This window comes from Zonotrichia albicollis, chromosome 31 (genome assembly GCF_047830755.1).
Source record: "Zonotrichia albicollis isolate bZonAlb1 chromosome 31, bZonAlb1.hap1, whole genome shotgun sequence".
Classification (NCBI taxonomy): Eukaryota; Metazoa; Chordata; class Aves; order Passeriformes; family Passerellidae; genus Zonotrichia; species Zonotrichia albicollis.
The window spans coordinates 1,461,948-1,486,684 of NC_133849.1; the positions used below are offsets into that span (position 1 = coordinate 1,461,948).

Sequence of the window (24,737 nt, forward strand, 5' to 3'; positions counted from 1 at the left end):
GCACCTCCTACCCCGGCAGTGCCCCAGACAGGGAATGGGGCCTGGCTCAGTTCATGCCCCGGGGCTTCTCCCTCTGCTCAGGGACAGGAGTCGTTCACCTGCTGCACCCCGGGCTCTCTCCCACCGGAGACTTCTCCAGGAACTTCTCCAAGCTGAGTCCATCCCACGGGGCGCAGCCCCCTCCAAGTGCTGCAGCGTGGGTCACTGTGCCCCGGGGTCAGTCCTGCCAGGACAGGCTGCTCCAGCGGGGCCCTCTGGCCGCGGGGTCACAGCCTCCTCTCAGGCATCGCCGTGCTCAGCGTGGCTGCTCCGGGGGCTGCAGGGGGATCTCTGCATCCCCATGGATCTCTGCATCCGACACCGCCGTCTTTGGAGGTGCCAGGAATAGGCTGAGCTCTACCTGAAGCTCTTCTCACATTCCCCACACCCTTCCCAGCACAGGGAGGCTTTTTCCTCCTCACAGCTCCCTGGGCTGACAAGGAGTGGAAGAGACATGGAGAAGGGAAAAGGAAAAGGCAGAAGGAGAGGAGGGAACAAGGGAGGAAGGAGATGAGAAAGGAGGGTGGATGGATGTAGGACAGAATGAGGAGAAGAAGGAGGGCAGACAAGGAGAAGATGGGATTTGCCTCCATGGCAGAGGGAAGGGGAAGGAGATCCCCCCAGTCCATCCCTGGCAGGATGGCGTTGGCAGTGAGGCTGTCCTGCAGCGATGCTGGGCTGGGAGATGGAGCAGCAGAGAGGGGAAAGGGGCAGTGATTCCTCCTGCCCTGCCTGGCTGTCCCAGCCTGGAGCGTCCTGGCGCTGCCCAGGCCCTTGGAGCGTCCGGCACTCCGGAGCCCGAAGCTCACGGCTGCTTTATAAAGCTGACAAAGTCGGCAGGATGGGTCTGGGTATGATCTGTAGCAAACTGGGTTTATTGGTACAGGAAAAGGGCACAGAGCTGAACAGGGCCCAGGGACAAAGACAGGGTGCAAGCTGAGGGCACAGGGGGTTTTTATATGGGGTAGTGAGGGTGGAGCTGAGGGTCTGGGTCCAATGGATATGGGGGAAAATGGTGCAGAGGAGGCGTTAAGGGTCGGGTCAGCTAATGGGGAAACAGGGGCAGAGGAATGCAGTAAATTAGGGCCAATGGAGGGACAGAGAGGGAGAACATTCTAGGGACTAAGCAGAGATGGGTAACATGGGTTGAGCTAGGGTAATTAAGCCAACAGGCCAATGGGGTAACCTAACTTTACATAAATGAGCATGCGCCTGCAAAGATCTGTGGGAGAAGCAAGCTTCTCACCATAACCTTGAAATCTATTCCTCCCTTTGGGGACCAGTCCTCCATGGGTGGGAGATTAAACTCTAATGGTAGGCCCATGGACTTCCACACCAATGCATTTTCCTTTTCTTTTTTCTTTCTCCATCCAGACAAACTTTCTGATTGGCAGATCATGGCTTGGGAGAACAACAAGGGTGAGCGCCTTGGGTGTTGTGAGAAAGGAGCCTCACACTTCAGAATTTTTAGAATTTTAATAAGGGATAAATAGAGACCCATTAATAACAGCACTGGTGCTTGGTGATGGCCTCAGGCACACCTGTTAACCACAGCAACTCTTCTTGTCTCCTTTTCCCCCTCCATTGGTCAAATACATATTCATAATGATTATAGTAATTCAGACATTTCTTTTAACTTGTTTACATGTTCCAGGAATTCTTTAGGTTGGTTTGACCCCCAACTCGCCTTTTTAGAGTACGTGCAGGAATCGTGGATTGTTCTTTTGAGGGTTGTGTGTCACTCCCTCACAAGGGCCCCTGTTCTGTGGTTTCACAGGTGACAGTTATTGACAGTGGAAGGGTCAGGGGCAGGGGTCCTCATCACATCCCTTCCTTAAATGTTATCTGACCATGCAGACGGTTTTAGCTATTTCCACAGGTCCTTTAAATGAACATTAGCTATTTCACAAATATCTCTGAGTCATTCTCATTATTGTCAGTTAGTTACAAAAATAAAAGCATTAGTTATTATTTCACAACTACAGCTACTTCTGCAAAAGTTAACATTCTAATGCACAACATCTGGCATCCACTTTAATATTTTGCAAAAGCCAAACTATAATGTATGTTTTTCATACTATCCGCCAACTAAAATATCATCCATAAATGATGTTCTGAGGATATGAGCTACCCAGGGGCCAGGGCATTGGCCACAAAAAGCTGACAAATTATACTACAGCAAAAGCAGTTAAAAGTGATTACAAACTGTACTGCATCAAAATTGTTGTAATTAAGAATACTTTGCAGAAGTCAATACATAATAGCAAAAGCCAACACTACCCAGTTATTTATAACAAACCCAGGGCAGGTTTTTCCCTTGCATGGAGCACTTGGGCCTTCCCCGGGCCCCTTCTGCCCTCGTGCAGAGCCGCTGGCATTTTCCAGCACACCCAGTTTGTAACCAAGAGCCGGGTGCAGCCGAGAAGGCTCCAAGCGCCTCCTTCCAGGCTGACTCTGCAGGTGCCGAGGCTGCTCTGGGCTCTGCCAGGGCTCTGCTGGGGCTCAGCTCTGGGCCAGGCTGGGCCCGCTCTCCCCTCACATTGCTCCGGGCAGCTGAGGCACAGCGGGAGGAGGAAGGGACACGGCAAGGCAGTTGAGGGTTAAAAGAGTTTTTATTCAAAAAACTGCCATAACAAACAGGCTGTCCTAAGAACCATAACAAACAGGCAATCCTAACTACCCTAACCAACTAACAGTGCTAACTACCATAAACAACTAGCAGTGCTAACTACCATAATTAACTAGTTGACCTAACTACTATAACAAGAAGCTGCCCTCAAGTGCTTCATGTCCTCCGCTGCTCCCTCAGTTGCTTTGCTGCAGTGATGAGAGGTGTCAGGCTGGAGAGAGGCTTGGCTGATGATAAAAATGGGTGCTGCCCAAAGGATAAAGAGGAAAGAAATGAACTGTTACTTTCCAGAGTCAAGTTCCTCACAGGCTCTGTTGCAACAGGAGAAAGGGAAATGCTTTGAAACTCAGGAGAGGGAAGCAGGCTCAGATTGGATCTAAGGAAGAGTTTTTTAACCAGCAGAATGGGGAAACACTGACAGAAGGTGCCCAGAGATGTGGGAGGTGCCTCCTCCCTGGAAACATCCAAGCTCAGGCCAGGCAGGGCTCTGGGCCCCCTGAGCTGCCTGAAGATGTCCCTGCTCGCTGTGGGGCACCAGGCCCAGGTGAGCTCCAAAGGAGCCTGCCAAGCCACAGCAGGCGAGGATTCTGCTTGCTCTGCGTTTGGAACGCAGCCAGACTGGAGACTGTCGGAGGGGGCCCCACAAGAAAAGCCCTCCCTGGTGCTGCTGCTTCCCCTGCAGCCCCTGGCCCTCACCTGCAGCAGCTCCTGGGCAGCCCAGCGCCGCTCCTCGTCCGTCTCCAGGCTGCACTCGATGAAGTCCCGCAGCAGAGCCGACAGGCGCCGGGGCTGCTGCAGCTGCGGGGTCCCGTTCTGCCGGATCAGAGCGCGAGCCTGCAGGGAAAGCAAACTCAGCGCTCTGCCAGCTCCCTTCACACCCACACGGGCTCACATCCACCCCGGGCCTCAGCCCCAGCTCCAGGGGCACTTTCCTCCCTGCCACAGATGCTGCTCAGAGCTCTTTTTGCTATGCCAGCCAAAAACCGCAAACCCTGGGGCTGCCACAGCCACTGCAACATCCAAATGATCTCGCCTTGAGAGCCAGTTCCATTGGCTGACTCTGTTAGTAGGAACCTTCATCAGAAATATTGTGTTATTTCAGAGGATTCTTACATCAAGTGCATCTCTGCAGTGCCACTGACACTCAAGTAAATTCATTCCTGATGCCCCATCCCAGAAACTGCCAGGCAAGAAACAGGAGTTTTGTGATGCTGAAAGCTCAGGCTTGGTGACACAGAGAAAGTAGCTTGGACTAGGAAAGAAATATGTTAGACTATGGGGATGTTAAACAATCATCTTCATGTTTTCAACAAGTTTCCCAGTGAGAAGAATCAGGGGAGAAATCATCTCGCAAAACCTCTTTTAGAAACTCCTGCAGAAAACTTGTTGGGTTTGGGGGCGGGATGTGGGGCTGGTGTGCAGTTTTCTTGCAAGGTAACATTAGAGCTGATGCACTTGCTTCACATTTCCAGGTAATCCTCACAGCCAGAAGAGCTGCAACAACATAAATCCCAAAGCAAATTGTTGCTAGAGATTGCAGAATCTTTGTCTGTGTTGAAGATGGAGTGCTCTGGGCATTCCCTTCCCATGTGCAGAAACCTCCAGCTGCTGCTCCCAGTGCAGGGTCCCCCTGTGCTCACAGGCCTCTGCAGCCACTGCAGAATTTGCCTCTTACCATGGCCCCCGTTTCCCTGAAGTAAGGAGGTTCTCCTTCCACCATCTCGATGGTCACAATGCCAAAGGCCCAGATGTCCACCTTGGGGCCATAAGGAGATCTGGTCACAACTTCTGGGGCCATCCAGTGAGCAGTGCCCACCATGGAGCTGCACTGGTCCTGCTCAGGGCTGAGCTGAGCGCAGAGGCCAAAATCAGCTGAGGACAGAAACAAACCCTGTCAAAGGCAGCTGCAATGAGGAAACCAAGCACAAAGAAGGGCCATAGGCAGAGCAAAGGCACTGCTGGCACCCTGCTCCTCTCCTGAGCTCTCTGCAGGGGCAGCCGCTCTCAGCTGGCAGCAGGGGCCGGGCAGTGCCCCCAGCAGCCCTTGTGGGGCTCTGGCCCTCCCTGGGAAGCAGCCCCACACCCGCAGCCCGGGAGCGCCGTGCCTGGCCAGGAACACCCACCCAGCCTGACAGAGCCGTCCATGCCCAGGAGGATGTTGGAGCTCTTCAGATCCCTGTGGATCACCCGGTTGGAATGGAGGAAATCCAGGCCCTGCAGACACTGAGAGAGAACAATGTGGTAAATGGGTATGATTCATGCTGATAAAATTGAAACCGCAATTGATATTGATACAGTAATTCATATTTGGAAACAGTAAAACAGTTAAAAGTTGTAATGCCAAAGAAGAAAGGGAGTGGAGGGGCTCCACCCCCCTCTCCTGGCAGATGTTCAAGGATAGGAGGAAAAAGCAAGAGCTAACAGTTACTAAAAATTAACAGAGTGAAGGGAAAATCTGCTTGGGTCCCAGGAAAATGCCCGCTATAAGAGATTTATTGCTTTGATGCTCAAACGTAGTAATATGTTAATTTTGGCTTACATTATACTGGCTTGGTGCACATGTGTAACCCAAAGGTGAATTAAAGGACAAAGAGAAAGAGGAGAGGTCTTCATCCAAAACGACCTCCAAAGACTTGTGCGACCACCAAACCGAGTGGTGAAGCGTGCACGGTAAAGGTGGTGATGAGGGCAGAGGTAAAAATGTGATGAATTGAAAATGGGAGGAGATGACATGGACACATGACATATAAGGGGGGAATCTTCACTTGGCAAGCTCGCACGTGAGGTGGCAAGGGTCCAAGAGCCCTGCACTCCGTACCCCGCGGTTATCTTTTGCTTATGCGCTATTATTTGAACCAAATGATCCTTTACTTTAATCATATTATATTGTCAATATATATTTTCTAAACTATTAAATTAAAATTGCTGCTATCTCAAATATTGTTTGTTTTTTTTAATGATGGGATAATTGGGCAAACATAACAACAAGAAACACGAGGGCAAAAACCAATGGCCGGAATATATCACACAAGGAAGGACAGTTCAGAATTCTGCCAGCAGCAGCTTTGCTGTGACAGGCCAGGAGTGCAGTGCACACAAGCTCCAGGCAAACGGTTCAAGGCAAAGCTGAGAACAGCAAATCTCAAATCCAAACCAGACAGAGAGTACCACAACAGCAGGAGAGAGAACAAGAACAGAGTAGAAGTGCAGTGATGCTGGCAGGCCGTTCACTGCAGAGGCTCTTTCTTCCCCAACTCATAAAAACAACACAGAAACAAAGCCCTGAGCATGGAGCCACTCCTGTTCTCAAGCCCTGTTTGGAAGGACCATCATGTCCCAGCCATGGAGTGACAAGCAGGATCCCTCACCTCCCGACTGACAGCTGCCATCTCTCCTTCAGCCATGCGTGTCTGTCTGACAACGTCCTGCAAAGTTCCTCCATCCATGTATTCCATCACCAGCCAGAGATCTCCATCAACAAGGAAGCTGGAAGAGGAAAACAATGGCATGGAGATGAAAGTGCAGAGCTCAATTCCCCCATGGAAAAGCCTGGAGTGGAGTTTTGATTCCAGGTCACTTGTCAATGAGGACAGAATCAGATGGAGAGACATTCCTGCCAGGCTGCACAGCCCTTGGAATCTGCACAGTCTAAAGGAGAAGGAGACACCTGTGAGAAAGGAGAGGCCTTAGATGGCAAGCAGGTGCAAAATGCAGTTTAGCAACAGCCCAGATCCATGCGGAACCACAACCCTTGGCCCCAGCTGGTTGAGCATCTGAACTCATCAGTTCCGCCATTCCCTGCAGAAGAAGGCAACACAACTGCCAGGATTATCCAGGGGAGGAGGCCGTGCAGCTCTTGGGACAAAAGCAGTCAGAAAACCTTTCAGAAAGTCCCTTCAGAAACAGGCAAGGCCAGTGAAAAATGGGCAAATGAGGCATTTCTGGAAACAAGAACCTGATCTTCCTGGCATCTGTAGCAATGGAAAAGGGCTGGGAAGAAGAAGCCAAGGGAAATAATTTCTGCTGTGGTTCATCAGACTTGCTGGGAGACACAGCAAACGGGGAGGAACTTGAAGGAAAAACCAAAGCAAAGCAACAAAAGCACTTGGAGGGAGTGAACTGCCAGGCTGTTGTTTTGGGAAGATGTGGCTGGGTCAGGCATTTTCAAAACAGGCTACGGACTCCGGATGCCAAAAAATGTTAACGCAGGGCCCAGGCACAGGGTAAGAGCTGAAGTACTCACCTGTCCAGAAATTTGACAATGTTGGGGTTCTTCTTGTCCTTCAGGAGCAGGATCTCATTCACAGCTCGTTCCCTGCTCTGCCCTCTGAGACTCATTTTCTTTATGGCCACCTGAAGGGACATTGCAGCCTTTAACTGCAGGAGTCTGTGCCAGGAGGCCACAGCAAACACAGAGCGAGTCTTTGTGGAGCAACGGAGCTGGGCTGTGCCCAACTGCCTTGGGATGGGACACCATAGCTCAGCAAGGGCCATTGCCACAGCCCATTGCTCTGCCAGCTGGGGGCTGCTTACAGGACACACGGCCAGAGACATTTGGCCTTGCAAGCTCTGCAGAAATGGTCCCTCAGCTGTCAGCCTCAAAGCTCTAACAACATTCTCTGCACCTACAGTCCCCTCAAATGGCCTCAACATTCTCATTATTATTACTATTCAAACACATGTTGCAAGCAGGAGGTAATTCTGGTTCTGTGAAAACAGAGCAAAACAGCCAGGAACCCTTTAGCAATTCTATGGGATTTGCTCATGATTTCAGATCCAACTGCTCTGTTTGGGATTGCACAACAAAGCAAACACGCACATCCATTGCTCAGGTGATGCCTGTCACAGGCTGTCACTGACACCAGACCCAAACACAACTGGAGGATTTAGGAGAGAGCTTTGCTCTGGACACCTATCTTCTCATTTCTCTCCCTCTCCCTCTGTGAACAGCTGAAGTTGGACTAAAACCCCAAACTGAGCCCAAGCAGGAGCTCTCCCTAATTACGGCTTGAGGTTCCCTTTGAAAATGAAAGGCAGGGTGGAAAAACTGCTAAATAATGTTCCTGTCTGAGGCTGGGATGAAGATTAATGGGGCCTCAGTCTCGAGCAGCTGATGCATTCACACTTTTAGATATGAAGATCAAGCCAGGGTGTCCTGCACTGACAGACACCGCTGCTCTCCTTGCATTCCTTGGGCACTTGAGAAGGACCAAGTCTGTCCCAGCTGTGCTCTGCAGGCTGACACTGCTCTGCCTGCAGAGGAGCAGCCTGGGCAGGAAAGCTCTGCTGGCCCCCAGAGCTGCAGCCACAGCTCCCAGCAGAGGGGAAAGCCCTGCAGAGCTGCCGGCCGTGCTGGGTGTGTTGGCACTGACCTCTCCTCCAGTGGCCCTGTCGAGTCCTTTGTAAACGGCTCCGAAAGCCCTGGAGACAAAAGAGCAGAGAAGAAAGAAGCAGCGCTTTAGGCCCTGGCAGTGAAAGCCAGCCCAGACAGGAGATCTCTGCTGCCTGCAGCGTTCACAAACACCTGGGTGCATCGACCCTTCCAACAGCAGCACAGCAGCCACCAGCCCTCTGCCATGCAAGGTGTGCAAGAGAAAACTGAGACCCAACACGAAGGAACTGGGCTGGAGCAAATCCCAAATGTCCACCCTGAATTGCTTTAGCTCAAATCCTGAGGTGAGAAGTGGGTGTCTAAAGAAGTGGAAAAGCATGCATTTCATCCTTTTCCATTTCCTGCCTAAGACCTGCAGGATCCACAAGGGCCCTGCCATCAGGCAGGCGATGCATTTTCCCCCAGAGTGCATCAGCTCTGTGTCTGTTACTGAATGTATGGGGTCTGCTACCTGTGCTAGAATAGACCACTTATTAGTTCATCTCTGGTTTCTGTTTCTAAACCATTAGGTTGATAATCCTGACCAGTGGATATTTTTTGACGGAAAATATTTTAAAGAAATCTTCTTGAGAACTGTTTTCTGACAGTCACCAGATGGTGAGTTGCTCTTTTAGGCAATCCAGCTCCAGGGACAGAAGATCTTCCAGGTCCTGCTCCTTGCTGCAGGCAGGACACTGCCAGATTCAGGGGCCTTTGATGGCGCCTTCTGACCACAGTTATCAATCCTGATCAGGACTGAGAGACAGCAGGATGGTAGCCCAGTGTCTGAAGGTGCTTTGGGATCTCCTGAGCTCTCACTTGATCCTGCACCAGCACAACCCCCAGCCCTGCTTGTGCAGAAGCAGCTGCCGTGCACTTACCCTTGGCCAATCTGCTCCACTTCCTGGTATTTCTCATCAGGCTCCGCCTCGCTCACGGTGTTCCCTGAAAGAAAAAATGTGGAAGATGCTCCCTCCCAGAGTGAGAGCCTGCCTTGCAGCAGAGCCAGAACCAGCCCCACACAGCACTTGCTCGGGCACCCAGGGACAGAGCAGACGTACTCAGCTGCATCAGGCACCACTCCCCTCTCCCCTCTGGCTGCAGGGCTGTGCTGCTGTCAGAATGTTCAGCCCAGGATCCCACAGCGGAGGGAGCTTCATTGTCCTCTTCCCAAGCAGAGGGAGCTTCTCCATCCTCTTGCCAAAATGCTCCAGCTTCTCCATCCTCTTCCCAAAATGCTGCAGCTTCTCCATCATCTTTCCAAGCCAGGGGATGGTCACTGTCCACTTCCCATGCTGGGAGATGTTCACTCTCCTCTTCCCAAGACACAGGATGTCCTCCATCCTGTGGGAGGAGGATGGGAGATGGGAGATGTCCTCCATCCTCATCCCACTCTGGGAGATGTCCTCCATCCTCATCGCACACTGCGAGTTGTCCGTTGTCCTCATCCCACTCCATGGGAGCTTGGCCATTCTGGTCCCACACCAGGGCACATCCACCGTCCTCGTCCCACGCTGGGAGATGTCCCCTGTCCTTGTCCCACCCCGCAGGAGCCTCGCCGTTGCATTCCCACACCGCGGGGTGTTCGCCCTCGTCTCCCAGAGCAGCGGGAAGTTCACTGTCATCTCCCGGCACTGAGGGAAGTTCACCATCGTCCCCTGGAGCAGCGGGAAGCTCACTGCTGTCTTCCTCCTCTTTGGCCTCCTCTTTGGAAGCACAGGGAGACCCAGGAGGTGCTGGTGCTGCTTTTGGGCCCTGTGGACAGACGGCAGCGTGAGGAACGGGAAGTTCTATCTCAGTTATCACCTTATTTATCCTCAGCTGCACATCCAGCTGCACTAAGCAGAAATTGGTTTCAGAGCTGTTCCAACTAACAATGGGCTAAAGTCAACATTGCCACTTATTGTTGGGAATTCAATATTCCACCATGGCTAAAGCCAGCAAACAATCCTCTGCCTGCAAAACCAGACCTGCAGCTCTTCAAAAGCTCTTCAGCAGAAAAGGAGAAAACTGATGGGAATTCCTTTGCTGTTGCTGCTGCAGGCACTGACAGGAACTTTCCTTCAGCCTCCCAGGCTGGCACTCGGCTGCCACATGCCGAGCTCACACCTTGCTGCACAATTCCAAACACCAAAGGTTCCTTTCCCACTCACCGAAGGAGGAGCTGCTCGGAATGTAGACATGAGGTGCCCTGAAACGGGAGACATGAACCAGATGCTGTTAGGAGAAAAACTGCCAGTGGTGGGAAATGCCATGGAGCAAGGCAACCCCGAGAGAGCATTTTGCTTTCACAGCATCCCTCCAGGAGCCACAGTCCCTTCCCACAGCAAGCAAGAGAACAGCACAAAATACTGGGCTGGGTCAGTTCTTGGCCGGAGGAGCAAAGGGAGGGAGTTCCAGGCTCTGCTGGCACAGACTCAATGCTTGAGGGAACAGAACCCCCAGAGGTCATTGCAGATGCTGTGCACGCCCCGCTGGCTGCAGACACCCCCTTTTTCAGCTGCAGCTGCTGGCAGGAGCTCTCCTAAAGCAATGGTGTCTTCATGGCAATTTGGTTCCAAAGTCAACTCAGCTCCGGAGGAAGAACAGAAAGCACACAGCAAGCCCAAAGCCACAGATGCTGCAGCAAAGGAAAACCTCGACTTACGTGCCAAATGGGTTAAAAAATACCCCGAATAAGCCACAGAGTACACAGTGCAAACTGCAGCAGCCACGTGCTGCATCATTTTGGCTGTGCTGTACACGTCTGCAGCCTGTAGCCCTGCAAGCACAGAAGGACACCCGTCAGGGCTGGGCTGGCTGCTGAGAATGCCTCGGGCAGGAGGATCCTCCGGCAGTGAGCCCAGAGCCACTCTGGGCACTGAGGCCTCCGTGTCCCACAGCAACGGGAACACCACGGGGACGTGGCGCTGTTCCTGTGACATCCCAGCAGCAGCTCACGCAGAAACCGCCTGGAAGGTTCTCCTGTGTCACAAAGGAGCACAAAGAACCCTCCCAGGGCACAGCCCATGGCCCAAAGGGTGCAAGAGGAACTCGGAAAATGCAGCAAACAAGGACACCCCACAGCCCAGCCTGAACACTGAGGAGGAACAAGGACGGCACCAAACCAAAGGAAACGTGACCATTAGTCACTGATACTTCTGACTAAAAGCAGCAAGCCTTGTTCCATCTGGGATCTTTGTTCTGGTTCTAAATGCTGGCAAGGTTCTCCACTCTAAATACACAGAAGGCAGGAACGGGGGAGGAGGTGGGATTAGGAATGAGGAGGAGGAGGAGGAGGAGGGAGAGAGGAAAAGGAGGAGCAGGAAGAGCGGGAGCAGGAGCAGGAGCAGGAGGAACAGGAGGTTCCTGTGCCCCCTGTGGCCGCAGCCGCGGGACCATCGCCCCCAGCTCGTCCTGCAGGTGAGCGGGGAGGGGGAGCCCGTCCCAAATCTATCGGGGGGATCCCTGAGAGGGTTTTTTTGTTGGGGTGTGTTTGGAGCTCACAGATTGTGGAATTAACCCCAAATATCATCTTGTGTCCCTGGGAGGTTTTTCTCTCTGTGTTCATAAGTTTGGATCTTGCAGGAGCCCAAAGCTGAGCCCCTTGGGGGATCTTTGGGGGCCCACGTAGCCATTGCCCAGTATGGGCAGGGGAGGACATTGGTCCTGGGGATCCCCGGGTGAGCAGAGGAGGGGAACCCCTGGGAGCCCCAGAGTGGGGAGAGCAGAGAGGGGCGATCCCAGAGCTGGGGGACCCCGGCAGACTGGAAAGGGGGGGAGCCTGGAGAGGAGGGACCCCTGGGATCCCTGGGATCTCAAAGCAGAGCATCAGGGGAGAAGGGACCCCATGGACCCCCAAAAGCCCCTGGATCATCCCTAAGCAGGACGCTGGAGAAGGGGGAGCCCCTGAAACCGTTGGGCTGAATCTTGATATTGTGAAGATTTTCATGGACACAAGACTCCTGCTGAGATCCAGAGATGGACCTGGCCAGGAGGAGCTTCTACTCCAAGGCACTCCCACCTTGGTTTCCCCCAAACCAGGGTTTGTCATTCTCAAGCTGTGGCTAAATGGAAGAGGTGGAAAAGCCCCAGAGATCCCACACCTGGAGGGGCTGCAAACCCAGCCCAGGGAGCTGTGGGGAGGAAAGAGCCCCCCTGAGTCAGGAAGGCGGCCAGAGATCCAGCCAGAGCTCAGAGCTGGTGGAGAAGCCTCATGGCAGGGAGGAAAGCTTATGTTTCCTTCTTGCTGGTTGGTGGAGACATTGCTGTGATCTTGTTGATGACATCAGTGGGAATCTGACGCCATCCATCTTGCCACTTTACTCCAGGAACTGGATCTTTTGGGCAGGTCCCTTGATTTTGCTCTTCTTGATGGTGAAGCTGGCTTCCAGCAGAATCTGGATGATCCTCTCTCCATTCTCAAACACTTCCATTGCTGTGTTCTCCCACACAATGATGTCATCGATGTAGTACAAGTGCTCTGGAGCCTCACCCCTTTCTAGCGCAGACTGGATCAGTCCATGGCAGATGGTGGGGCTGTGCTTCCACCCCTGGGGCAGTCGGTTCCAGGTGTACTGCAGGCCCCGCCAGGTGGAAGCAAACTGAGGCCTGCATTCTGCTGCCAGAGGAATGGAGAAAAATGCATTGGCAATGCCAATGGTGGCATACCATTTCACTGCCCTGGACTCCAGCTCGTAGTGGAGTTCCAGCATGTCTGGCACAGCAGTGCTCAGTGGTGGAGTCACTTCATTCAAGCCATGATAGTCCACAGTCAATCTTCATTCTCTGTGAGACTTGCACACAGGCCAGATGGGGCTGTTGAAGGGTGAGTGGGTTTTGCTGAGCACCCCTTGGCTCTCCAGCTCACGGATCATTTTGTGGATGGGGATCATGGCATCCCAATTCATCCAGGACTGCCAGCGGTGCACCGTCAAGGTGGCAATTGGCACTCGCTCTTCCACCCTCAGAAGTCCTACTGCAGATGGATTTGTGATAGTCCAGGCAAAGTGTTCAATTGCTTAATGTTCTCTGTCTCTACAGCAGCTATGCCAAAAGCTCACTTGAGTCTTTCTGGGTCTTTGTAAAGCCATTCGGGAGGAAGTCTATGCCCAGAATACACGGGGCCTCTGGGCCGGTCACAATAGGATGTTTCTGCCACTCCTTCCCAGTCAGGCTCACCTCAGCTCCCAACGGGGTCAATTGCTGGGATCCCCCTGTCACCCCGGCAATGGAAACAGGTTTTGCCCCCACATATCCCGATGGTATCAGGGTACACTGCGCACCAGTATCAACTGAGGCATCACATTTTTGTGGCTTTGATGTGCCAGGCCATCAGATCCACACTGTCTAAAAGATCCAGTTTGGCCGTGCCTCTTCCTGGCTAGAGGCAGGGCCCCTCTAGTCCATGTTTTAATTCTTTCCTGGGCATACATGGTAGAGGTTCCTTCCAGGGGATCTGACAGATCATACTCAGCAGCTTGGTCATGGGAGGTTGAGGCTTCCTTCACTTTACTGGAGTTCCCTCGATTAGTGTTTCCCTCCTTGAATTGACGCACCCGTGCTGCCAGGACAGAAGTGGGTTTTCCATCCCACCTTCCCATGTCTTCCCCATGGTCACGCAGGGAGAAGCACAAGTCAGCCCCTGGCGGGTACCCTCTCTGTCTAGCTGGGGAACATTGGGCTCTGACTTTGGGGCCTGTGACTTGCACTGGTGCCATATGGGAACTGTTGCTCCTCACTGTGACGGTGTTCACAGAGGTCCCAGAATGAGGGAAGAGATGAGAATGTTGGCTCCATGTTTCAGAAGGTTTGATTTATTATTTTATGATATATATTATGTTAAAACTATACTAAAAGAATAGAAGAAAGGATTTCATCAGAAGGCTAGCTAAGAATAGAAAAAGAATGAGTAACAAAGGCTTGTGACTGACCAAGACAGTCCAGACAGCTGGACTGTGATTGGCCATTAATTAGAAACAACAACAAGAGACCAGTCACAGATCCAGCTGGTAATTCCACAGCAGCAGATAATTATTGTTTGCATTTTGTTCCTAAGGCCTCTTGGCTTCTCAGGAGGAAAAAATCCTAAGGAAAGGATTTTTCATAAAATATGTCTGTGACACCTCACCTCTTCCCTCATCTCCTCTTTGAGATTTTTAATCACAGCAGAGACATGAGCCAGCATTGGGCCATTGATCATACTCTCATAATTTCTAAGCTTGTTGGCAACAGAGCCCACTGTCTCTCGGTTGGTGTCGGCATTAATCGTTGCAATAAAGGTGGTGTATTGAGATGGCCCCAGATTTGCTAGACTCCACAACATTTGCCCTGTGCATCTGACCTTGTTGGGGTCATTATCATGCTGTCCATCCCTCCCAAAGAGTACCTCCAATACTGCCACATCTCTCAGCTGTTGGATGCCTTCCTCAAGGGTCTTCCAGCACATTCTATGGTGGTGCTCCTGCATGCTCTCCCTGTGGACAAACCTCTCTCTGGCACTCATTAAAAGCCGCTCCTAGAGGGAAAGGGACCCTGGCTCCCTTACAAAAATCTGATTGATACCTGAGTCCTGGGTCAAGGGTCGCAAATTCCTTGCCTCACCACCATTGTAGTACAGGACACCTGTACTTATAATGTCCCAGACCCAAAGTAGCCAGGCTGTGTAAGTCTCACATCCCCATCATACAATGCCTTTGTGCAGATTTTAGAGATTTTCGTATGTCAGGGACTCGGTGACGATCTCAACCTCTGGATCTCCTGAGGGTTGTGAGGGCTTTCCCTTATCTGGGTGCTCTGCTTTCATCTTAGATCTCCTTGTTTCTACAGGGGCAACTGCTGCTGGCTGTGACTGCCTTTGCAGTTCAGCAGGAACCCGGACAGTTGTAACATCTGTGGGTTGCATTGCTGCACTATTTAGACTCTCCCTCTTTGAGGCACTGGGAGGGCTTCTCATGAGCTTGAGAAATGTGCTCCTTCAGCATCTGGTTCATCTCGCGTATCTCTCCTCACCAGAACCCCCATCCAATCTGGGTAGTTTATAGCTGAGGTGGGCTGTGGGGCAGGGTCAGGCTCTGGGGCAGCATCCGTTGTCTTTGGGGTAGGTGTCAGGGTGGTGCAGGATCCCCGAAAAAGGGGGGGCAGGGGGCTCCCAGAACTCTGACGGGGCTGTACGGGAGTCCCAGTCCCAGATAACGGGGTGTAGGGGAATCCCAGTTCCGGAAATGGAGATTCAGGGGTGTCCCAGTGCCCAGGAATGGGGGTTCAGGGGGGTTCCCGGCGGGTTCGTTGTGCCGTGTCCGGCCCGTGTTGCCGCTGGCGTGAGGGCGCTGCGGGAGCGGCTGCCCGCGGTCTCCTTGCGGCCGCTGCCTCGGCAGGAGCCGCTGCCGGAGCAGCGCTGGCTCGGCCCGGTTCCTGTGGTTGGGACAGAGGGCCCTGCCCCGTGCCCGGAGGCTGCCCTGGGGCTGCCTCCGAGCTCCGCCGCCGCCTCACCGGGCATCTGCCACTGCGACCGCTCCCGGGACCGCACGAACACTTCCTTAATAGCGGCTCTGCCGAGCCAAGGCCGCCCTCAGGGCGGCAGCAGGGGCCGTGCTTGGCCCCGCTCCCAACAATCACCGCGCGAGCTCGAGGAGTGACGGCAGAATCAGCCAATCGCGGTGAGGGGCGGGCCGTGCACCCGGCACGGCCCCGCCTCCCTTTCTCCGAACTCCGGCATTTCCCGGCAGCCGCTGCTGAGGAGCGGCCCCGGCGCTGGCCCCGGCCCGGGCAGGAGGCCAAGGAGCCGCTGCTGCTGCCCCGAACCGCCGGGAGCTCGGCGTGACCGGGACCTGAGGGCGCTGGGAGCTGGGGTGAGTGCGGGACGGAGCCGGGACCCGCCTGCAGCCCCGGCAGGAGCCCAGGCCGGAGCAGGGGATGCTGGAGAGAGGCCAAAACTTCTCTGTCACTTCCCTCCTGCCCCTGGGCAGGAAACAGAGCACGTAAGGAAAGGCTCGAGGGTCTGGGTGAGGGTGGGACAGTTCAATCACTGGTGACGGGCAGAACGCACTTGTCAGGAGAATTAATCCACAAACCTCAGAGGTTTATGTCCAAAAAGGAGACAGAGGAATCCTTTTACTTTATTCGAATAAAGAGAGAGGCCATGGGGCATTCACCTGGGGTCTCTCCAAGTTTTGGAGGACGCAGCCTCCCTTTTAATCCCAGTTTCCCGGCCGCGTTTCCCTTCTCTCTTTCCCCATTGGCTGAGGTAGTTGAGAGGTTCAGATTTCCCTCTACTCCCGATACTTAAGATTTCCCTCTGATGTACAACCTCCCTTTTAATTTTTAATTCTTATGGAATTTAGGGTTTTCCCTCAGTGTTTCTTTCATCTTTCAGTGTTCAGTTTCATTTATCAGCAAACCTAAAGTTTGTTTGTGAAAGCAACTATCTTTTCCCATTCATCAATCAGTGGAATCTTTTCCATTGTTTCTTTTATCTCTCAGTGCTGGTTTGATCTACCAGCAAACCCACAGCCTGTTTGTAAGGACAAAATCCATAATTCCTCTCACACTTGACTTGGGGAAACTAATTGAATTTATTCTCAAACATGGCAGGGCAAGAGAATGAGAACTGAAATAATTCCTACGAAAATATCCCCCCCCCCACTTCTCTCTCCTTCCCGGGTTTAACTCTGTCCCGCATTCCCTCCCTTCTCCCCTCAGAGGCGCAGGGGATGGGGGTCACAGCCCGGTCCTGTCACAGCCTCCCCTCAGGGACAGGAATCCTCGTCCTGCTCCAGCCTGGGGTCCCTCCCACGGGACACATCCCTGGGGAACGGGCTGCTCCAGCGGGGATCCCCCCGGGCTCACAGGTGCCGCCAGGAGCCGCTTCCATGGCTCTGCAGGGGCTTCCAGGGGCTCGGGGCCTCTCTCGGGCATCCCCTGCCCGCGGTCTCCTTGCGGCCGCTGCCTCGGCAGGAGCCGCTGCCGGAGCAGCGCTGGCTCGGCCCGGTTGCTGTGGCTGGGACAGAGGGGGCTGCCCCGTGCCCGGGGCTGTGCGGGGAAATTGCCGTGGCCGGAGCTTTCTGTGCCCAGAGGAGACAGAGGAGTCCTGTAAAAGTGACTTTATTGCTGAGCAGAGGGAGAGGCCGTGGGGCATTTGCTGTGCGGTCTCTGCCACTGTTGTAGTTCACAGCCTCCTTTGTCTCCTCATTTTCCCGGCCTCATCTCCCTTTGCCCACTGGCTGAGGTGCTTGGAAGGTTGAGATCTCCCGATCCGGTGTCCTCGTTAATGTGCATCCCCACTTTTGTAGAACAGCCGATATTCACTGCTCTGTTAAGTCTTTGTTCTTCTGGAAGTTCAGGAATTCAGCAGGACTTTGAGGAGCTTTCTGTGTCAATTTCTAACATTTTCTAAAGCTGATGGTTTCTCCCATTACTTCCTTATCTACAAGTCCCTGACCCTATCTCCAGGCAGATTCACTCATTGACTCTGATTTTTCTTCCTGGGTCCTCTTTGGTTTTGGGATTATTCTCAGTGCCCTCATTCCCTGTCCTTCTGTAGCCATTTCTGGATCAGGAGGCCTGGCTGCCACCTGCATCCCCTCACTCACCTGCTGAATGAGCTGCACTCTCAAGGTGTGGAGCATGGTACAAAGTTGAGAGTTGCTGTAGCAAATGAGAGGAGAAACATCACTTGTTTAACCCATGGAGCCAGGGAGCCATGAAACCGTGTCCCATTCCCATCCTTTCCATGTTTGGGCCACAACATGAGCTGCTTTCTTGTTTCCTTTGTTATCTGTTCAGCACTTTTCATTTGTCATCTAATTGCCAACAGCAGTTTGAGTCTTTAAATTTTCCACAAACTCCTCCTTTTTCTGCTAACTGATGATCTGATCCCATCCTATGGTTAAGTGTTGTGTTCCTCATTTCAGTTCATTGCTCAGCAGGAAGGTCAGGAGCTGGAGCTGTCTGGTTGGTTATTCCGAGGACAGCTTGTAATCTAATGATGCCATGGAAATGAGAAATGGGTTCTGTGGCTCCTGATATGAATTGGTTCGGGTACTCAGGGGCTGGTTCATGGTGTTGTAGAATTTGTTCTGATGGCCTTCCAGCTTTTCAGAATTCCTTTTGCCCCCCTGTTAGGTGCCATGGTGTCAGCAGAAGATATTGAAGCCTTCCTGCTCAGGGCATTTCAGTGCCAGGCTCTCACAGGCACCCACAGCTGCGTGGGTTGAGCTGAGCATGGGGCGGTGACCTGCGCTGTGTCTGATTGCCCTTCCTTCCCTCCCCTGTAACAGGATGTTGCTTTTAGATGCCACTTGTCCTGGTTGCTTCAGAGAGCTTTGGAGACACTCCATATCTGGTTTTCGCTATTTCCCTGGGGCTGCCCACACTTCTGGGTTCACTTCAGCATAGGCCTGGCCAGATATTTGACACAGAGGTACAACTGAACTGGCCTTTGTATCACCTTTTATAATATTAATTTGTGTTCTTTGTTTAGTGATCAAATCCCTTCGCAATAAATCATTATAACAATTAGGAGCAAATCAAAACTCATGCATTTCATACCCATCTCCCACATCTGCTAATAGTGGCTGAATAAAATCACACATCTTTCCCACTTTCCCTGAATAATCCAAGACATTTTTGGCATTATCCGCCCCTTGGGTCTGAGATTCAGGGTGGATAGAGAGGCCCCTGTGTCCATCAGGAAATGCCTCCTCTCAATGCAGACCCACCCTGAATGTTCTCAAGGGCTGCAGTGTGGAGGGTCCCTGGTGTGATGGGAGCTGTGACAGCCCTGCCAATCCATGTCCATCAAGGGGTGGACTTGCTGGTGCTGAGGGTGCTGCTGTCTGTGCTTGCAGTGTCCTTGTGCCCTGCAGCTGGAGCGCTGGTTCCTTGCCAGGGGCTGTTTGGGTGGGCTCTCCCCTGCCGAGGAGGGCAATGCCTCTGCCAGGTGCTTGTGGCCGAGCCTGTGCCCTGGGTGCTGGGGCCCCCTTGGGCCCTGGGGTTGATCCCTCAGGGGCTGTAGGAACTGTGCCCTGGCCTTTGCCTTCAGCTTGGCCTTTTGCTGCTCCCTTCTTGCACTCACCTGCTGTGCCTTTGTGCCCAAGTGCTGCAGGGCCTTCTCGTGCCCCTCCTGCAGCCCCCTCAGTGCCTGTGGCTGCTCATCCTGTGACAGCTGCTGAGCTCTCTGCAAAATCATTTGTATCTCCAGTGACCCAAACAAAATCCTTATAAGATAATCTCCATGCTAAAATGTACAATCGACATTTCCCAGGTGTTCCTTGCTCCTCCTCCCTGTGCTCAGGGTGCCCTCCCCAGCCCGTAGCCCAGAGCCGCTCCCTGTCCTGCCGCAGTGTCCAAAGGCGCCCCCCGGTGGGCAGGGCCGGCAGCTGCACGGGGCCGGGCAGCGGCCGGGGCGTCCCGCAGCCTCCTGGGGGCCGGGGGCCGCTGCCGGCCCTGCCTGGGGCTGGTGGGGTCAGGCAGCGCCCGGCGCTGAGCCCCGGCTGCCCCACAGCCCCGGCCCGGCCCCGCAGCTCCCCACAGGCCCCCAGCCCGTGCTCCCGGTGCCGCAGCTCTGCCCCCGGTGCTGCCGCTGCTGCCCACACAGAGAAATCCCCTGAAACCCTGACCTCCTTGTTTTCCTCTCCTGGAAACCAGGGATACTAATGATCAGCTGGCAAATGTTGTGGATAAGACCCTGTAGAAAAACATCCCAATCCTCAGTATTTTTCTCTTCCTCCTCCTTTCTTTTTCTTACCACATAGATTCCTCCTGCAGCTTCTTGCCTTAACCGTATTGCTGCACGCTCCTCTTCACCCAGTCTCTTCCCAGCACACCAACACTATCCATCCATCCATCCCCTGTTGTTTAAATTCCTTCTCCACTTCCCTTATTGCCCCCCTGGGTGTCCAAGTCCTTAATTACCTCTGGGGAAATGTGCAAACTCCCTCAACCTTCTCACATGGGACCCTTCAGAGATAGTTTGGGATCATCATCCCTTTGGCACAGGACCCCTTTCCCGGCTTTCCCTTTTCTGCCCTCCATGGGTGCCCTGCCATGTTCACTCCCCAAAGATCCCAGTGCACTCACTGATGAGATTTTCAGTGCTCTCTCCCTGCTGACTCTTCAGAGCCCCCCCTCATGTGTCACTCGTCTGTCTCCTGGTCACTCAGGTACCCAATCAATCCCATGTGCTGCTGTCCCCCAAGGGAGCCGATCACCCAAACTGGGTGAGGCACCTTCAGCTGCACTCACTGCCCACTGTCCCGGATGGTGGAAGGAATTCCGGACGAGTTCCAAGGTGTGTGGAAAAATTGACATCACCAGAGGTTTCTGTTCAGAAAGAAGACAGAGGACTCCTGTAAAAATAATTTCATTCAAAAAAAAAAATGGGAGGAGCCATGGGACATTTCCTATGGGGTCTCTCCAGTTGTTGGAGGACACAGCCTCCTGTTCATCCTGACTTTCCTGTCTACATCTCCCTTTCTCTTCCCGTATTGGCTGAAGTACTTGAGAGCTACAGACATCCCAATCCACCTACTGCTTCCCCTTCCTAATATGCTCCCTACTTTTATGTAGCAAACGATATCCATGGCTCTGTGAAGTCTTTGTTCTTCTTCTCGAAGTTCATGAATTTAGCAGGACCTTGGCTAAGCAGCAGTCTGTCATTAATTGATAACATTTTCTGAAACTGGTGGCTTCTCCTGTCACTTCCTTATGTACAAGTTCCTGGCTCTGTCTGTGAGCAGATTCACAGCATCTGTTTGTAAAGACACTTTCCTCTTCTTCCTTTCATGGGAGTCCCCCATTTGTGGGACATCCCCCCTGGAGCACGGTGTCCCCCCTTGCTGCAGCTCCACCCCTCAGGCAGTGCTCAGCCAATCAGAGCACACGCTGATGATGACTCCGCAGTTGCCAGGCAGACCCGCAGCTCCCAGCGTTCCCCATCTGCGCCCCCCCCTCGGCCCCAGCACCCCCCTTGAGGGGGATTTGGGGAGGTGGGAGTGGGGCAGCGCCAAGGCCGGGCCCCCCCGCGCTGTCCTGGCGGGAGCGGCTGCAGTGGGGAGCGAGTGCGGGCGGGAGCGGCCGAGAGCCCAGCGCTGCCCCAGCCCGACCTGCCCCAGCTCCATCCCTGCCCCTGCCGTGGGATGCTGTGGGTTTGGGGGGAAGAGGGAGCCGGCAGTGAGAGCTGGGCCTGGGGCAGGAGGAGAAGGGAAGGAGAAGCAGGGTTGAGGAACAAAATGGTCAAACGATGCACGTGGGACGAGATGGTGGGCTTGTGCAGAAGAAGGAGGAGTTGGAGGAGGAAGAGGAGTGTGAGGAAGAGAGGAGACACAGGAGAAGGAGCAGAAACAGGAAGCATCGCAAGGTTCCATCTCTCCCTGTATCTGCAGGCTCTACCCCAAGCCCCAGGAGCATTGCCCCCTCATATGCAGCAGATATCCAGGAATGAGGATCCACGAATTTCACTGGGGTGAATCTTGGTGTTTCTGAGCTTTCTTGGGCTAAATGTTGGTGCTTTGGTTTTTTGCAAGGGCTGAATCTTTATCTTTTGGAGGAGGTTTTTGCTAAATCATGATGTTTGGGGAGTTTTTGATCTGTGTCTTGGTGTTGGGAGAATTTTTGTGCTGAATCTCGGTGTTTTGGAGGTTCTTAGAGACACAAGATGTCCAATTAGTTCCTGAGATGAAGTTGGGCAAGAAGGAACTCCCAGTACAAGGCACCCTCTTATTCTTTTTCTCTTTTATTTTTTTTAACCCAAACCAGGATTTTTTATTCCCAAGGGTTGGCCTGATGGAGGACGAGGAAAAGCCCTGGAGATCCTGCACAGGGAGGGGCTGCAAACCCAGCCCAGGGAACTGTGGGGAGGAAAGAGCCCCCCTGAGCCAGGAAGGCGGCCAGAGATCCAGCCCGAGCTCAGAGCTGGTGGAGAAGCCTCATGGCAGGAAGAAGCCCCACAAGTGCTTGGAATGTGGGAAAGGTTTCAGCTACAGCTCCACCCTGATCCAGCACCAGAGGATCCACACTGGGGAACGGCCCTACCAGTGTGGGGAGTGTGGGAGGAGCTTTAGACAGAGCTCTGGCCTAATTCAGCACCAGGTGATCCACACTGGGGTACGACCCTACAAATGTGGGGATTGTTGGAAGAGCTTCAGAGACAGCTCTGACCTGATCCGGCATCAGATGATCCACACTGGCGAAAAGCCCTATGAATGTGGGGAATGTGGGAAGAGCTTCAACCAGAGATCCCACCTGATCCAGCACCAGAGGATCCACACTGGGGAACGGCCCTACACCTGCTTGGAATGTGGGAAGAGCTATGGGTGGAGCTCAGACCTGAGAAAACACCAGCGCAGCCACACTGGGGAGAAGCCCTACGAGTGTCCTGAGTGTGGGAAGAGGTTTCAGATCAGCTCCACTCTCCTCAGACATGAGCGGATTCACACAGACGAGAGGCCGTTCCGCTGCCCTGACTGCGGGAAGGGCTTCAACCGCAAATTCGCCCTCGTCTCCCACCAGCGCATCCACTCCAGGGAGAGGCCCTGAGAGTGTGGGGAGTGTGGGAAGAGCTTCTCCCCGAGCTCAGCCTTGACTCAACACCAACGGAAGCGTCACTGAGGGAAGCCCTGTGAGTGCCCTGAGTGTGGGAAGAGCTTTGTGTGCTGCTCCAGCTCCATCTCCCATGGGTGGATCCACATTGGATGATCCCCAGTGACCTCTGTTAGGCAGTGCCCTGGTGATCTGTATTGGGATGACACCTGGCTGGGGGGCTCCACATCTTCCTGGCTCCCTCTGGGCACTTGGACGAATGCCGAGAGCAGAACATCCATCAGGAGGTAGACCAACAATGGGAATTCCTTGGGGAGAGCAGATTTCTTGGCTTTCAACCCCAGAATATCTTTTGTGTTCAGTCCTATCTTCTGGTGGCATCAAGGAGTTCTGGATGGTCTTAGAGGTCTTTTCTAACTTCAGGGATTCCATGATTTTAATTTCCTGATGCCTAAGGGCGTCTTCTACAGGCAGATGATGAAAAAGTGAGGAAAAGACCAAAATTTTGGAGACAGTAGGGTAGAAACTCCACCAAAAAAGGTTCTTCTCTCCCACCCAAGCTGGTGGAACCTCAGCCGGCACTGTCATGATCCATCCCAGCGGACGGGTAACGCGATGATTTTTAGGTGCAGAAATAACCAACAAGGCACAGGGGATTTGCAGTAACAAATCAACAAAATGCAGTTTTATTGAAATAATCACAACTGAAATGCGTTGGTGAGCGGAACTGGGGAAAAATGGGAGAAGATAAGGAAAGAGGGAGGAAAAGAGGGAAGATGGGTTATAGCTACCGAGACATGATGATGCTTTTGTCCTTCGGGGTCCAGTCATCAAAGCTCACTGGGTCATGTCCGGGGAGATCTTGAAAAGCACGGCTAACCAGGGCTCCAATTATACCGTTTTTCATTGGGGGGAAGGGGAGCTGAAACAAAGGTCTCCAGGGAGGGGGAAAGAACAGAAAAGGGGGATACACAGAGTCCAAGCCAAAACAAGCAAAACCCATTGTTTTCATGGCCCAGTGCTCGCAGGTGCGTTTACTCTGGGCAGCTTTTCCCCCCTTTGTGCACACACCTCCCCTGAGCAGGGGGGGTTCAGTCCCAGTCTCTGGAAGAAGGTGCAAGGGGGGTTTTCTTGCACGGGGATTTCTTGTCTTGGTTCTTTGATGGAGAGGCTTGCATTTCTGCTTGTCTGTCACAGTGGCTGAGGGCGGATGAGAGGGGTCTTCTGTGGGAGACCACCCAGAGCTCAAGCCAGGCAGGCCAGGACGTAGGGAGAGTCCCTTGTTCAGAAGGGGCAGAATGCCCCCTTTGTGTTCAGCATGGCATGTTGTGGAAATAACACCTGTGGAAACAAGCTGACAGTCGCATGACTTCCCCTCCCCACTGGCTCAACAGTTTTAACTTTTCAGTGGTCTTTTCTTCATGGCAATTGTGAGGCAAAAATGAAGGATATTTCGGACAGACTCTCACAGGCACGGACACGGAAATCTTTTTCTTTTAAGCTTGATTTTCTTTTAATATCTCTTCATCCCTTTAAAATATCCAACACAGGGGTGAAAATAAAGACATTGAACTAAGACATGGGTGTGGTCATGGTGGACACAGACATGGTGGGACACAGACATGGAGAGTGACAAGGGGACACATGGACATGGAGGGGGATGGGGACGTGGGGGCACAGGGGCACAGAGGGAGATGTGGGGGACAATGACAGGGATGGAAACATGGTGAGGAGACAGCCATGGGTGAGGACATGGTGGGACATGGCCAGCGACATGTGGGGACATGGCCATGGCCAGTGCAGTGCCATTGGGCAACCTTACAGGGGATGTGGGAGATGTTGGGTTTGAGGGAGCTGAGGGTTGCTGGGAGGGACCTGGAGCTTGCTGAGGCCTTTGGGGACCCCAGGCTGAGCAGCTCCAGCTGTGCTGGGAGACCCTGGGGGAGGTTCTGGGGCAGCTGCTCAAGGACCCCTTGACCTGGAGCCCCAGCCAGGCATTGGGCTCCTGGAAGGGGATGAACGTCCTTGTCCCCAGGAGGGAAATCCCAGCGCCCCCAGGGTGTCAGGGGCAGCTGAGGGGCCACAGCAGGAAGGGGAAAGCCAGAGGGAGCTGTCCCCCCTCCAAAACTGTGCCCCAAAAATCCCAAAACTCAGAGATTCCTCTCAGGAAAAAGCACCCAA

The 24,737-nt window shown here is 53.3% G+C and overlaps 2 protein-coding genes, 1 long non-coding RNA gene and 1 pseudogene across 3 annotated transcripts in view; 2 read left to right on the forward strand and 2 right to left on the reverse strand.

Annotated features, from left to right (window-relative positions):
• The window catches only part of LOC141725842 (class I histocompatibility antigen, F10 alpha chain-like), a 259,037-nt pseudogene that overhangs the window by 31,678 nt on the left and 202,622 nt on the right, over nt 1-24,737 (reverse strand).
• Nucleotides 2,949-7,491, reverse strand: LOC141725943 (serine/threonine-protein kinase PAK 1-like). The gene is made up of 6 exons (XM_074530086.1): nt 6,912-7,491; nt 6,037-6,154; nt 4,792-4,891; nt 4,344-4,540; nt 3,393-3,502; nt 2,949-2,979 (listed from the first exon to the last, which is right to left on the reverse strand). The coding sequence occupies exons 1-6, from the start codon at nt 7,325-7,327 to the stop codon at nt 2,949-2,951; spliced, it is 972 nt and encodes a 323-aa protein (XP_074386187.1). The 5' UTR covers nt 7,328-7,491.
• Nucleotides 15,671-24,132, forward strand: LOC141725888 (uncharacterized). The gene is made up of 2 exons (XM_074530051.1): nt 15,671-15,997; nt 21,774-24,132. Exon 2 carries the CDS (start codon nt 21,801-21,803, stop codon nt 22,551-22,553), a length of 753 nt encoding a protein of 250 aa, XP_074386152.1. The 5' UTR covers nt 15,671-15,997; nt 21,774-21,800; the 3' UTR covers nt 22,554-24,132.
• The window catches only part of LOC141725913 (uncharacterized), a 46,561-nt gene continuing 37,506 nt past the window's right edge, over nt 15,683-24,737 (forward strand). The window contains exon 1 of the long non-coding RNA XR_012577474.1: nt 15,683-15,868. This is a non-coding gene — a long non-coding RNA (uncharacterized LOC141725913). The remainder of the gene's footprint in view (nt 15,869-24,737) is intronic.

Excerpts from the sequence above, each read along its gene's own strand:
- LOC141725943 (XM_074530086.1), bottom strand. The coding sequence starts at position 7,327 with ATGAGAATGTTGAGGCCATTTGAGGGGACTGTAGGTGCAGAGAATGTT. Across the intron at positions 4,892-6,036 it reads TGGCAGCTGTCAGTCGGGAG|TGTCTGCAGGGCCTGGATTT; the intron begins GTGAGGGATCCT and ends GTTCTCTCTCAG. Across the intron at positions 2,980-3,392 it reads CTGGAGACGGACGAGGAGCG|AGCCTGTGAGGAACTTGACT; the intron begins GCGCTGGGCTGC and ends CTGTTGCAACAG.
- LOC141725888 (XM_074530051.1), top strand. The coding sequence starts at position 21,801 with ATGGAGGACGAGGAAAAGCCCTGGAGATCCTGCACAGGGAGGGGCTGC.